At 35.9% G+C, this 16,279-nt stretch overlaps 1 protein-coding gene across 1 annotated transcript in view; it reads right to left on the minus strand.

Annotated features, from left to right (window-relative positions):
* The window catches only part of ME1 (malic enzyme 1), a 198,460-nt gene that overhangs the window by 87,099 nt on the left and 95,082 nt on the right, over nt 1-16,279 (minus strand). The window contains 1 exon segment of the mRNA XM_043999505.1: nt 12,330-12,433. Coding sequence (XP_043855440.1) covers nt 12,330-12,433 — 104 coding nt within the window.

Below are 16,279 nucleotides of genomic sequence, written 5' to 3' on the forward strand. Positions count from 1 at the left end.
GTGAATTTGCTTGATAGATGAAACTGGCAGAGATAATTTTATTCAATGATGCTCTGAGTATCAATATAAAGTGAAGTATAAAACAGGGAGACTATTTTTCTTTTTTTTTTTTAAGTGAGGCAATTGGGGTTAAGTGACTTGCCCAGGGTCACACAGCTAGTAAGTGTTAAGTGTCTGAGGCCAGATTTGAACTCAGGTACTCCTGACTTCAGGGCCGGTGCTCTATCCACTGTGTCACCTAGCTGCCCTGAGACTATTTTTCAATAAAGGTTCTTGCCAGTTTCTTGGAGGATTTATTGTGTAAAGGAGCTGAGGGATGGACAAGATGTGGAGAGGAAAAGAAAGGATGTGGAGTAAAGGAATGGAGTAGTGATAAACATTTATAAGAAACAGTTGAGACCTTCTTAACTAGATAATAGGTTGTATATTACCAGACATGCTAGATCATCATTATTACAATAACAAAATGAAAGAAGATTAGCATAAAATACACTTTTCTTCACAAATTACACCACTCGACATAATTTCCCAATGTTGTATTAATTAAAGTCATGATTAATTTGGGCAAAATTGTTATACAAACAACAGTGTTGATGGCAATTGATCATATAACCAGAGAAAAGTGGCCAATAAATTTGGATTTTCATGCTTTTACAGGTGTGGGAAAGGGAACAGTAATGCTCTGCTACCTCTCTGGAATGTCTGTGTAGTGGTCTGGCATTACAAAAATTTGCTAAACCTACTTTTTGGAGGTAATCCAACTTGTTAGTCTATTGACATAATGGCAACGATGTAAAAAATTCAAGAGGCAAAAGAACAACCAGAGTGCAATTGTAATAGTCCAGGCTTGGGGTGATGAGAGGCTATACCAGGGTGGTACCTGTGAGTGGAGAGAAGGGAACAAATTCGAGGGCTGTTGTGAATATATAGACAATAAGACATGGAGTTAATGCAAGGGAGAAATAGATGACAATACTGAAGTTGTGGACCTGGGTGACTGGGATGATGATGGTCTACTTAACAGTAACAGAAGCTGATAAGAGGGAAAGGTTTTGGGGAAAATATAATGAGTTCTGTTTTCAATGTATTTTGTTTGAAAATTATTAATTTTAAAAAATTAATTCAAAATTGGAGCTCAGGAGAGAGAATAGGGCTGGATATAGAGATCTGTGAATCATCTGCACAGGAATGATAATTGAATATGTGAAAGCTCATAAGGTCATTAAGTAAGATAGGACATAATGAGAAGAGAACTCAGGACAGTGACCTGTGAGATACATACATGAGTATGACCTATACAAAGATCCTCCCAAAGAAGACTATGGAGAGTTTACACAGGCAAGAAAAGAGTGTCATGAAATCCAAGAAGAAACAAACTAAGAAAAAGAAGACAAGAGTATTTGAACAGGTAAGAAGAGAAAAAGAGAAAGCAGTATCATGAAACAAAGAGGAAGAGGGTAATCAATAGTGTCAAGGGTTGCAGAGAGAACAAAGATAAAGAATGAGGAAAGGAAATTAAGTTTGCTAATTAAGAGGGTCACTAGTTACTTTGGAGAAACCAATTTCAGTATAATGATAGGGTCTGAGGCCAGATTGTAGAAGATTTTGAATTCAGTAAGAAGAGAGGAAGAGGAGGCACCTAAGAAAGAGCTGGCTTTCTTAAGGTGAACCAAGAAGGGGAGAAGAGATATAGGACAATAGTTAGCAGAGGTGGTTGGATCAAGTGAGGGTTTTTTTAAAGAAGGAGGAGACATGGGCATTTTTGTAAGTACCAGGGAAGGAGTCAGTGGATGGGGTGCGATTAAAGAGTAGAGAAAGAGTAGGGATCATGGAAGGGTCAATATTCTGGAGAAGAAAGAATGGGATGGGATCAAGCATCACCTTCCATGTATTTAATTACTATCTCCTTACTGATGATTCTCAAATCTGCCTATGCCACCCCAAAATTTTCCTCTTACCTCCCATCTTTTTTTTTTTCAGTGAGGCAATTGGGGTTAAGTGACCTGCCCAGGGTCACACAGCTAGTAAGTAAGTGTTAAGTGTCTGAGGCCAGATTTGAACTCAGGTACTCCTGACTCCAGGGCTGGTGCTCTATCCACTGTGCCACCTAGCTGCCCCACCTCCCATCTTTTTAAAAACTTTTTAAAAATACATGAGTAGTCACGGAAGACAATTCTACATTATCTAGGTTGTGAGAGAAAACAGATAAAAACAAAACTTCAGATTAAAGAATTGTTTAAAAAAAAAAACGTGTTTCAGTGATACCATCAGCTCTTTCTCTGTAGATGGACTGCAATTTTCAAAAGTTCTTCAGTTATATTGGATCATTGCCTTGTTGAATATAACCACGTGCTTCCCAGCAGATCATCTCAAGACTAATGCTGTTATTTTGTATACAGTACATTTCTTTCTGCTTCAGTTCATGTCGGTCTTTCCAGGTTTTTCTGATAGCATCCTGTTCATCATAATACCTCCAATCTTGCATGCCCAACTGCCTTTCAGACAGCTTGAGTGGCATGTCTACTAGACATCTTAAATTCAATATGTCCAAAAACTGAATTCATTATCTTTCCTCCAAACCCTCTCCCTACCTACTTTCCCTATTACTGTAGAGGGCAAAGCCATCCTCCCAGTACTCAGGTTTACAACCTGAGTCATCCTGGACTCCCCTCACTATCTCTCATCCCCAATATCTAATCTGTTGCCAAAGTCTGTAGATTCTACCTGTGCAATATCTCTCAAATACACCTCCTTCTCTCCTCTGACATTGCCACCACTCTAGTGCAGGGCCTCATTACCTTATACCTAGACTACTGTAGTAGGGTGCTAGTGGGTCAGCCTCCCTCAAGTCTTTCCACACTTCAATCTATCCTCTCTCCACTTAAAGTGATTTTCCTTAAGTGCAGGTGTGATCATATCACCCTCCTTCTCCCTACTCAATAAACTCCAGCAGATCCCTATTGTCTCCAGCACCAAAAACAAAATACTCTGGCATTTGAAGCCTTTCACAACCGGTTCTTCCTCCATTCCTCCCCCACTTTCCAGTCTTTTTTTTTTCCCCAGGGCAATGGGGGTTAAGCAACTTGCCCAGGTCACACAGCTAATAAGTGTCAAGTGTCTGAGGCTGGATTTGAACTCAGGTACTCCTGAATCCAGGGCCGGTGTTTTATCCACTGTGCCACCTAGCTGCCCCCACTTTCCAGTCTTTTTACACCAGTACTCTTTGATCCAGTGACACTGGCTCTCCTGGCTGTTCCACAAACTAGACACTCCCCTCTCATCTCTGTGCATTTTCTCTGGCTGTCCCCCTTGCCCTGAATGTGCTCCCTCCTAAGTGCCACCTACAGGTTTTCTTTAAGTCCCATTAAATATTTCATCTTTTATGGGTTGGCTTCCCCCAACCCCTTTTAATTGCAGTACCTTCCTTCTGTTAATTATTTCCTGTTTATTCCTGTATATAGCCTGCTTTGTATATATTTCTTTGCAAGTTGTATCCCCCATTAGATTGCAAGCTCCTTGAAGGCAGGGACTGCCTTCTGCCCCTTTTTGTATCCCCAGTACTTAACACTGTGTCTGGAACATAGTAGGTGTTTAATAAATGTTTACTGATTGATGTAGAAGGGTTTGCTTTGATAGAGAGAAGGGCCCCCAAAAGCTTTGGTGACTTTTATTGTTGATATACCACAAAATTAGTTTTATTAGTCCGGTGCTTAGCACAGTGCCTGGCACAAAGCAGGCACTTAATATTTATAATAATAATAATAATTATTATTATTATTATTATAGCCTGTAGGCAATTACTTTTTTAAAAAAATGATACTCTTAGAATTTCCAAAATGAGGTATGAATTTTCCTTTCCTAAACCTTATATTTTATTTAAAAATTTTTTACAAATTGATTTTTAGCCTAAATTTAGTAGGCACACATTCTGCATCATAGACAGGTTAGTTTAACTTAATGCTAGATAAGACATTAATAATGACTAACCCTCTATAGTCTTTCTTTCTTTCTTTCTTTCTTTCTTTCTTTTTTTAATAGTCTTTCAAGAAATGGTCATTTCAGAGTTTCTTGCAGAGCTGGAACTTAAACTAAAAAGCAACATGTAAGCAGCTGGTTTACATTTTGGAATCTTATTTGGAAAATATACCAAACCAGCTGTACTTAGTGTTGTTAGCCTGAAAAATACTGCTTAAAAATATTTTCCATACATAATTATAGCTTCTGTGGTCATCTGGCAAACTATCAAAAACAAAGAAGTCTGTTTGGACTCAAATCATAAAATGCTAAGTCAACAACAAAAGTGGCATCAGCAAGTTTAATAAGGATTTTCAAACACAACATTAATAATGAAGAACACCATATAAATTGGTATTAAATAAACCGGACTCTGTTATATTTAAGAGTCAATTGTGCATCAATATGGAAGACAGTAACTGCCTTTCACCATCAAAATTCGTAGATTCAGGAAAGAATGGAATAAAATGCTAACAAAACCAAAGAAACATAAGAGAATAATCTCTGAGTTGTCATAGAATGTTATGAGGGATTTTCTCTCTCCAGTTTTAAGAAACAAAGAAGGAATAGTTGGCAACAGCATTTTAGAAATTTCCAATGGAAAAATATTATTCACATGTCAAAAGTATTTTCCTTGAAAGAAATTCTCAATAAGGAAATCTGGTATTCAGTGTTTCCTCTTAGTATATTCAGCAATATAAAAAGTATTTAATTTCCAAGGCAATAATCATTATAAAGCTTAATAAAAAAGCTTCTTCTTGTTCTTATTGATAGGTGTGAGCATCAAAACATCACAGAAACAATACTAGGAGAGAGAATTATTTAATTAAGAACAGGATTTTGTACGGTCTTTGATCTCAAGGTACTTTATGACTTAGGTGTAAACTGACCAAAAAGGTATACAGAATTCAGACAAGGTAAAGGTTGAATGGATTAGTTCTAGAAGGGTTCAGGAGAGAATCAAGAGGCTTGGGTACTAGTCCTACTTTTGTGAACTAAAGCAACTCCTAACTGCTATGTACCTGTTTCATGAAATCAAAGAATATTAGTGTCAGAAAGGGACTTAGAGATTCACACATGCAGAAATGCCATCAACAACATCTTTGGACAAATATCAGCTCTACTTGAGAATTTCTAGTAACAAAGGACTCACAACTTTACAAAGCAGTCCATTCCACATTTGGGAAACTCTATAATTAGATTCTTCCTTAATACTGAACTGAAGTCTACCTTTTTGTAAATTCTACCCACTATTTCTATTATTCCCCTTGAGCTATAAAGGATAACCATATTCTGCCTTCCATATGATACCTACTGAAAACTCTGTACTAGCATAATCACTTCCCCAAATCTTCTCCAGGCTAATCACTGTCCCCCATTCTATGCCCCCCATTCCCTCAGGCATCTCTCATATGACAGGCTTTCATACATCCTTCACTATCTATATATATCAAGCTAAGAGAAACAAAGATAAAGAAGATAAGATTCAAGTCCTCAACATGTTATGATCCAGTAGAATATAATTGTGGTCAGACATACTTCAACAAACAAGGGAGAGGGGTAGCTAGGTGGCACAGTGGATCAGGCACCGGCCCTGGATTCAGGAGGACCTGAGTTCAAATCCGACCTCAGACACTTGACACTTACTAGCTGTGCGACCCTGGGCAAGTCACTTAACCCTCATTGCCCCACAAAAAACCAAAACAAAACAACAAAACAAACAAACAAAAAGAAACAAGGGAGAAATCCAAACACTATTTCACAGCATTTCTTATTTTTTTTCATACACACTAGTGCTCAGGAATGTTTGGTTGAAAATTTCTGTCACTTAAATAATTCACACTAGATTGTAAGCTCCAGAAGAGGAGGTATACTACATTGTCTTATTTGGTCCTTATATCTTTACCAGTATGGAGCAGAATGTTCTTTTTTTTGTTGTTTGTTTTGTTGCTATGCATTTGGGGTTATATTTCATTATTTTTCTGTTTGTCTATTTATTTTGGGGATCTAATGACAATTTTTATTTATAATTTTGCGTTCCAATGTTTACCCTTCCTTTCCTCCCTTCCCTTCCCCTTCCCTTAGGCGGCAAGCAATCTGATATGGGTTATACATGTATGATTACATAAAACATTACCATATTTGTCGTTTTATATAAGAAAACTTGATTAAAAGAAAAAATAATGAAAGAAAGTAAAAAATAGCATGCTTCAGTCTGTTCCATCAATATCAGTTCTTTCTTGGGAGGTGGATAGTATATTTCATCAATAGTCCTTTGGGACTGTCATGGATCAAGAATAGTCAAGTCATTCACAGTTCTTCATTAAACAATATTGCTGTCTCTGTGTTCAATGTTCTCTTGGTTCTGCTCACTTCACTATACATCATTTCATACATGTCTTTCCAGGCCTTTCTGAAGTCATCCTGCTTGTCATTTCTTATAGCACAATAATATGCAATCATCATCATATACCAGTTTGTTTACCCATTCCCCAATTGATTGGGCATCCCTTTGATGGCCTCAGAATGCTTTTTTTTAAAAAAAAGAGTAAATAGTTATTCAATGGTATGTTCAACTGAATTAAATTTCACTCAATCAAAATGAGAACACTTTTTAGTAACAGTATAAGCCTGCAGGAGTGTGTGCTGCTGACATGAAAGCAGTCAAGGCAGACCAGTAGTCACAGTCTACTGCAACTAAAACTGCTTCTGCTGCACATTCAAAGACAGAACTGAATGGTGAAAGATTTCCAAGGGGGATAACAATGAGCACACTCTATGAGTGTTCTAGAGCTGTTTTTGATTAACTTCTATCATATATCTTAGGTTGGCGAACCTGTGGAATTCAGTACTCCTAAAGGTAGTTTTTAACATTCCTAAATGAAATCACTAATTTCTTTTCAAAAGTATCCATAGGTAGTTACAAAGTAAAACTATGTATTGATATTTAACTTGGAAGTTGTACTATACTTAAGAAACTTTCCAAAGAATTGCCAACGAAGCAGCCAAGTGAGATTTCTAGAATTATCTCCAGTACATAAATCCTTAAGCAGATAACCATCTGGTTTTGTTTCCAACTGAATTCTTTTTTCAAACTAGTATTATTGTATGAAGGATACACACACTTCTATATGTATATAAATGTTCCACTGCAAGAAATAATTGCACTCTAATAGTAATAAATCTGAATAAATTCTATGTATATTATTATGACTGTAACTATGGTTTCATTACAACAGGTTGTCAATCAGTACAGACCACCCCTCTATACCTCCATATATATCATGTCTATATGATAACATATTGTATATGGTCACAGAATATGGGAGTTAGGACCTTAGAAGTCATCTTGTACTATCTCCTAACTTTGAGACAAGAATTGGAGGCCCAGATAGGTAAAGGACTTTCCCAAGGTTGCTCAGGTAGTAAACAACAGAGTTAGGCTATGAGGCCAGGGTCTTCTAACACCAAATCCTACTTCTCTCGGCAGCTTAGAACAATTTGGGTTAGAGACTGTCTCACTGGAGTAAAAACAGGTTATTTGTACTGTCTTAAATTTCTAAAATCTATTTTACAGAAATATTCAACAATGTGCCAGGGAGAGCTCTTGCAGCTGTTATGTTAAAAGGTGACAGGGCCAGGTGTCAAAGTCTTTAAACATAAAACACTCTAGCTTAAGAAATACTTTGAAACTTTTTTAGGGCCACGTGAAGATTTAGATAGCAATGCCTTGTGATTAAAGTCATTCCATGGAATTTTAATATAAATTTTTAGACATACCAAGCTCTGGTGAGTCAGAAAATAATCAAATGAATGTCAAAAATCTGACATTAACATTAATATTTATGTCAATTTTTTATTTATGAAAAGTAGCATTACCTGCCATTTCAGTGAACAAATCCATGAAATTTAATGTTAAAAGGTAACATGTTAGCTCTCAATTAGTTTCTACTTGTAAAGAAAAAAAACCAGACACAATTTAAATTACTATATTTAAATACATGGACAGCTAGATGGCTCAGTGGACATTGTCAGACCTGAAGTCAGGAAGACTCATCTTCCTGAATTCAAATCTGGCCTCAGACACTTACTAGTTGTGTAACCTTTGGCAAGTCAATTAATTAACCTTGTCTACCTCAGTTTCCTCATTGGTAAAATGAGCTGGAGAATGAGATGACAAACCACTTCAGTATCTTTACCAAGAAAACCCCAAATGTGGAGTCACAATGAGTTGAGCACGACTGAAAATTATTCAACAACAACTTGAACGCATCATTAATTTTTCCTTTAAATTTATTTCTATACTTTAAGGGAAATTAATTTAATTTGCATTTCTCTGATCAATAGTGATCTAGAGCATTTTCTCACATGACCATAGCTAACTTTGATTTATTTATCTGAAAACTGCCTGTTCATATCCTTTGACCATTTATCAATTGGAGAATGACTTGTATTTTCATAAATTTGACTCAGTTATCTATATATTTGAGAAATGAAGCCTTTATTAGAGATACTTGTTTAAAACATTCTTTCCCAGTTTTCTGCTTCCCTTATAATTTTGGTTACATTAGTTTTGTTTGTGCAAAACCTTCTTAGATTCCTTTTCTATAAGAAAATTAGATGACAGATTTAGGTCATGTAGTCCAACCCCTACACAAGGGTGCTAAGTCCCTTAGAAGTGAAGTGACTTGCCAAAGGTCACAGGTAGAAAATGGGAGTCCAGACATGAACCTAAGCCATCACACTGCTTCCCAAAAATGCAGATACTTATATAATGTCAATAAGAACTGTATAAATGTGTACTAAGCATAAATGATAGTTTTGAAATTTATGATCAGTCACCACCTTGAGATTTATTCATTAAAAATTTAAAGCTTAATATAATATGAAAGTATCATACTAGGTACTGGACAGGCAAAAATCAGTGACAGCCCTTGTCCTCAATGAATTTATTATGTAATGAAGGGCATAAAACATGCACCGAAATAACTACAGTACCAGGGAATATCTGACAAGTGTCATATGAATGATACTATTAAAGTGCTATAGGAATACAGAGGAAGGAAATATATATATTCAATATGAAATCTGATTTATAAATATTAATATATGTAACTATTACCAAAAATTAAAATGAACCTCACTTAACTGTCTGGGAAAATGTATGTTCTTGATCACTAAAAACTCTTGAAAAAAGAATATTAGATAAGCATAAATTTATCTATAGTCAGCTAGGTGACACATTGGATAAAGCACTGAGCCTGGAGTTGGAAGACCTAAATCCAAATCCTGCCTCAGGACACTTGCTGTGAGACTCTGAGCAAATCACTTAATCTGTGTCTCAGTTTCCTTAACTATAAAATTGTGATAATAATAGCACCAATCTACCAGATCTTGTGAAGATCAAATGAGAATAATAATTATAAAGTGCTTAGCACAGTGCCTGGAACATAGCAGGTACTTTAAAAATTCCTATTTCCTTCCTCATCACTATTAACAGAAAATACAGATTAAAATTATGGCTTAATTTTTGGTGAATTTGTAGTATTATTTTAATATACAACCTGCCACACAGTTATTATGAAAACCAATTAGTTTTGATTAGTGTATAACAACACGCCTCTATCAAAAGAGGATAAAAATCAGGAGCCATCTTGAAATTCACTTTCAGTCTGGACCCGCAGTTGGTTGGTGAGCACTCTCCTCATTAGGTAAAGTAGGGCTTGAGGCCATGTGTTTTCTCTCCTTCTCTCTCTCTCTCTCTCTCTCTCTCTCTCTCTCTCTCTCTCAGACATATGGCACTAGAGGGTTTTCAGCTTGGGCTAAATGTCACGTGGTCAACTCTTTACTAACATTTAATATGACTTAATAACAAATGCTTAATACCTAAACTGGTACAATAGCCATTATTTTACAAGTAGCAATATTTTAGAAAAACCCAGTCTGGCCCCCAATAATATAGTTAGAAACAGTTAGCCCCCACAATAATTTAATAAATACAGTAGCCCTTTGAAAAATACCTATTAAAACTGTATTAAAAAGTCAATTTGAGCAAGGTGTAGGGGAACACACTGCCTAAATCTTATCCAAATACCTCCAGAGAAATGGGATATCATGAAGGATAGGCATATCCAAAAGACTGGAAGTGAAGGTAATTGTAGAACACCAGTGACTTCTGCAATGATGAAATCTAACCTGAAAACTAATCTGCCAAATCTATAATCTACTCTAGCCTCGGGAACACAGATTTAGATCTGTAAAGAACATTAGAAGCCATAAAGTCCAGCCCCCTAATGTTACAAATGAGGGAACTGAGACAGAGGGATATTAAGGGACTTGCCCAGGATCACAAAACTTGTAAGTTTTGGAGGCCAAATTTGAACTCAGGTCTTCCTGAATCCAGGTCTAGTGCTCTGAGGCAGGATTTCAACCAAAGTTTTTCTGAGTACAAGTCTAGTACCTTATTCACCACACCATTCTGCCTTTCTACACTAAGGGATTATATTCAAGTAGTAGGACAATTTGCTTGGTACATTCTCTCTGGGAACCTGCTGGCCCCAATTATTGCCCTACTCCCCATTTTAGGACTGGATTATTTTAGAGTCAGTGGTCTATCTCCCCAAGAAATGGTAACCAAAACAATGACTGGAGCAAGTGTAATGTTTGAGAGAATGTGACAAAGCAAATTATAGCAATGCCATTCTCAGCTATAGAACTGAGTGATAAAAAGATGATGGGACAGTGGTTAACCCTTTCCTGGAGGGTGGGCATAGAGGTCAGACCCCCATCTATGTCCTTAACAATAACCCCAAATGAGATTTATCTAGGGATATAAGTTTATATTCCTACTCCATATTGTAAAGGGATGGAATGAATATATGTAAAGGAGAATTTAATTTAGCTGACTGTGAACTCAAGAGGGTTACTTATTACCCCTTTGAAATCTGATATGAGATCACAAACAACTTAACTGTTCATCTGAAGAGTCTGAGCTGCCCATGGCCCTCTGCCAAGGCACTAGCTCCGGACTGAGTCAGTGAGAAAAGTGCCACATCAAAATACCATCAACAAGCTTTATAACACATGGTATGACTTTAGACCAAGAGAATTTCTCTTAAATGTATTACTCCAAACACAGTGAAAATTTTTGAGGGGAACCAGGGTTGAAGGATTCTTTTTCCATATGCTAATTATAATCTAAGTGAATATCCTTAGTGATTGCAGATAAGATAGAGCAGAGAATCAATTTAATTAGCTCTTCATTATGGAGTACATAAGTCTGGGCTTTAGTCAAATCTTCTCCAGTACCATGTGCCCTGCTTGATCATTCATGGGATATCTCTACCTCAAGCTGCAAACTTTGGAGAATACCCTTCTGCTAAACTCATGGCAAAAATGGAATCTTCCTTCTCTGAATCGCACTTCTAGAATACAAAAGCTTAAGTAATTTGCTCCTAGAATACTCCTAGTTTGGCTGAGTCACCAATGCAAATTCTACTAGCTGAATCTTTTTGTCAAGTATAGCCCATCAACTGTCAGGCACTGAATTTTTTCCAGTTCATGGGCTATATGCAAAATCATGCTCAGGATCTATCTATCCCTGCCTCTGCAACTACTCTCTGAGGCTACAAAGAGAAGGTATCTGTATCCAGTCCTGTTCAGTACTATTGGTAACTAATTAAGTATTAGGCAATTTAGCTTCTAAATATATTCATAATTACCAAATCCCTACTACTTCATAGTCATCAGGTTCTACAACCCATTTCTATTCAATCAGAGATGTAGAATACTCTCAGTGAACCTTGAAAGAAAGAGGAAGTTCAGGGAAAGAAAGTACAGACAATAGGATGTTTCCTTTTTTGAGGCAAACATCATATTATCTCTGCTAGTCAAAAAAGTCAGTTGGAGGATGGATGCTTAATGTCATACAATTTATATATCATGAATGACATGTAACTAATTCAAGAATGTATAGGATATTCAAATATAATATAACAACTTCATTTATTTATTTATTTTTAGTGAGGCAATTGGGGTTAAGTGACTTGCCCAGGGTCACACAGCTAGTAAGTGTCAAGCGTCTGAGACCACATTTGAACTCAGGTCCTCCTGATTCCAGGGCTGGTGCTCCATCCACTGCACCACCCAGCTGCTCCTAATAGAATCACTTGAAATTCTATCTCTTTAATCCACTGGAATTTTTAGGTTTTTTAACTTTCACATTTCAGAAAATTTTTTTGTTTTTATTTTCATCTTCAAATATTTTTCCTAAGTACACACTGATGAAAGATGTAAAATAAGAACTGCATATGTACCTGGAAGTAACTGCCTCCATGAATTCATCCAAAAAGTCATCATATTCAGGTCCTCTCACTCTTTTCTGCCTCAATCCAATATATAAAGGATCTTTTAGTAACTCCTATTAAGAGAGAGGGAGAGAAAAAAAAAGAATGGGTAAACATTCTTATTCTTATTTCATTTTACAGATAAGGAAGCTGAGGTAAATTTTTTTTTCTGTTTGCTCATTTTCCTAGCCAATTTCTTAACTTTTAATTAACTCTTTGTTAAAGTGGGGCACTGCTTCCTGGGTGTCCCAAGCTTCAGGAGGTTTGGGCAGCTGTTTTCAGAGCTACTTCTAGGGATTTCTAAGGCCTTAGTTCTTCCAAGGTGATATGATTTAAGGAGAGGTATGTTCACCACTCTCCTGGCTTGTGCTCTGGTCTGCGTGCCACCACAGGCATGCTTTTCTGCCTTGGAATTATGAACAGAACTCTGCTTCACTGTGGCTATAAGCTCCAATGTGTTTATGCTTCTTCCTGGCCGGGGACTGCCACCCAAAACCGTGACCTGGATCTGAGTATGGACAAAACAACAGAGTCTTGCATTAGTGCTAGCAAAGATATCCCTGTAATCTCCTTCTGGCCAATTGTTCGACCCCCTTACCATCTGTGGGCTGAGTTCCAGAAGCAGTTGCTGCTCCTGCTGATTCAAAGGCTCCCTAGACCTGCTCCTGGTTTGCTGGGGTTGAGTCAGCTTCGCTGGGCTGCACTCCACTTTCACCCTGGTACAACAGACCTTTCCTGCCAACATTCTAAATTGTCTTTGACTGGAAAATTATTTCACCCTGTCTTTTTGTCAGTTCTGATGCTCCAGGAATTGTTTTATGGCATTTTTTGAAGGTATTTGGAGGGGTCTTAGGGAGAGCTCAGGCAAGTCACTGCCTTTCCTCCGCGATCTTGGCTCCGCCTCTTAAGTTTTCTTGTATAAAATGACAAACATGGCAATGTTTTACATAATCATACATGTATATCTGATTGCTTGCCATCTGAGGGAGGAAAGGAGGAATAAAAATTGGAACCCAAAACTATAAATAAAAATGTTTGTTACATTTTTTAAAAAGTAAAGAACTATCCTAGATAATATCTATAAGGCAATTAGCACAGTGCTTGGTACATTGTAGAAATTATGTAAATGTTTACCGCCTTCTCTTTCCTTCCCTTTCTATTATAAGAAATGAAAACAATCATCACTATTATTTGGTATTAAAGGGAATAAAAATTAATTATAAATTCATATTCCACAAACAGGAAAAGTCTTGTTACTGAAAGAAAAGGAAACTATAATCATAGAGGAAGGAAGGAAATACATATTTATTAAGCACCTACTGTATGCCAGTTATTATGCTAAGTGCATTACAAATACTTCCATTTGATCCTCACAAGAACTCTGGGAGGTAGGTGCTATTATTATCATGATAATATTACAGTTGAGGCAATCGAGGGAGAAAGATTACATGAATTGCCTAGAGTCACACAGCTACTAAGTATCTGAGGCAGGATTTGAACTCAGGTCTTTCTGACTTCAGGCCCAGTGCTCTATCCACTGTTCCACCTAGGTAACTCTAGTATAATCTTTACAGAAGGATAATACTTAACCTGTATCTAATTTTTTCATTTTCCTTATGTCAAGTTTTTACATACTAGGCTCATAATACATAGCTTATATGTTTAGTAGACCAATTAGTGTATATAAAAGAAAAGGTCTTGTTTATTCTCAAAACAAAATCTAAATGGTTTCTGATAATTTCTTTTTCTAAGACTGAATATATAAGATAATACAGAGCACATTTCATATCTAAAAAGCTATGTTATTTTTAGAAGCAAAACTTTCAGTCAAGAAACCTACAAGATTTCTAGCATTATAGAAAGTTAAAACTTACATGTCATTTCAGTTTTTTCAAAGGTATAACTTACTAGGACAATAATCCACAAAACTGAAGTCTCTAAATATTTAATATTTTGTTAGACTGAACTGAATCTGAATTAAACATAGTTAAAATACAGGGGTTTTCAGAAAGATGTCAGAGAGAGAAGTTGTAGGAGAAACTAGCATCTGCCAACAAATAAAGCAATTTATATGCCAAGCTCCCCCCACCAAAAAAAAAAAAATCAAGAAATTTCCAGAGAAAATAGCTTTACAGAAAAGGAAGAAATAATGATCAACTCTGTAGTAGAATTCATTTTGGAATCAGGTGACTGCTGAGGTACTTTGCAACTCTAAAATTCTGTAATTCTATTTCTGTTAATAACACACAAAGGGAACTGAAGAAGTGGAACAAATAAAAAACACTTGAAATTTTAATATTTTAAGGAAAAATTAGAGGAGAAAAGTGAGGAATACATTTATTATGGAAATAACATAAAAATAAGGGAGGAGAGGAGGGAAAGGACATGGGTAATGCCACTGTAACACTTCTATCTAAGATAGTGGACATATGAGGAAATTGAAATTTTTAAAATGTGAGACGTAATAGTACAAACAGTAATTCTGTTCAGTGTTAGAAATGTGAGTATGGGTGGGTTTGTCTATATGTCAAAAAAATGGTACTGGATTAGTATTAATAAAAGTAAGGTAGATTATGTTCCTTATTGATAAAACAAATACTACAATCACTTATGGTAGAGGAAAAACTAAATTTGACGATTTCGACATTGAACATAAAAGTACTGTATGCCTATTATATAGTATAATAAATGTAATGTAATAGTGGATTAAAAAAAACTGAACAATATGTTGTCTAAAGGAAAAACTTCTAAGATAAAAGATATCTAAAATGAGGAGCTGGGGGGCAGCTAGGTGGTGCAGTAGATAGAGCACCGGCCCTGGATTCAGAAGGACCTGCGTTCAAATCCGACTTCAGACACTTCACACTTACTAGCTGTGTGACCCTGGGCAAGTCACTTAACCCTCATTGCCCCACCAAAAAACCAAACCAAACCAAAAACAAAAAACAATAAAATGAGGAGCTGGAATAACATTTATGTTTTAATTAACTCCAGAAAATCAGGAACTGCAGTCTTGATAATGGGTTAATTTAAATTAGAAAGTATTAAGAAACATGGGAATTATGTTGAAGATACAATAGAAAAAAACAGAATAATATTAAGTTTATATATATATAAGCATAAAAAACATATTTTAAAAGCAATATTAATGGAATTACAAAACGAATTATATAACAAACCTAACAGAATGTGATTAATCAAAGAGAAAAATAAACAAGAACATAAAATGTAACAGAAGGCTGAAAAAAGCATTTGGTAGATTTATACAGAGAAACAAATGGGAAAAGTGTGAAATTTAATTTTCATTCTAATGAACATAGAATTACTGTAAACATTTATGTTCCAAAGCATAAATAACTCAAAAATCTATTCACAAGGGCAGAAATTTTTAATATAGCAGGAAAGCAACACAGTTTTTAATTGAAAATTTGGCAACTCTATTAAGAACTGGAAAATTTCCTGAAGGGAGGGCCCTTATTAGTAAAAGCATGGATCTTTGAAGTACTGAAAGAAGTGAGGCTTCAAGTCATAAAGTGCCAAGAAGATACTGTCAACCTTTTTGTTTTCTACATGTAACATTAGAAGAAAAATATTCCTTTAAAATTGGCTATAGACCACACAAAAACATACACAATGACAGTGGAAAAGATGTATTACATAATATTAGGTCCTGTACAAGTCATGTTTGTTTGCTATTCACTATCTGACAAATTAAGGAAGCTACGCAAATAACTCTAATTTAAAGATGACCACAATATTGAATGGTAGAGTAGTAAATGGATTCAATACAAAATGGCAATAAGTTTCCCATGAAAATGTAATCAACTCAATAGTCATGAGGTTTTTTTATTGACTGAACACTGGGCAGTTATAAAAAAGACATAATTAGCTCAACAATGTATAATTCAACACCATTCAAA

The sequence above is a fragment of the Dromiciops gliroides genome, chromosome 4 (genome assembly GCF_019393635.1).
Source record: "Dromiciops gliroides isolate mDroGli1 chromosome 4, mDroGli1.pri, whole genome shotgun sequence".
Classification (NCBI taxonomy): domain Eukaryota; kingdom Metazoa; phylum Chordata; class Mammalia; order Microbiotheria; family Microbiotheriidae; genus Dromiciops; species Dromiciops gliroides.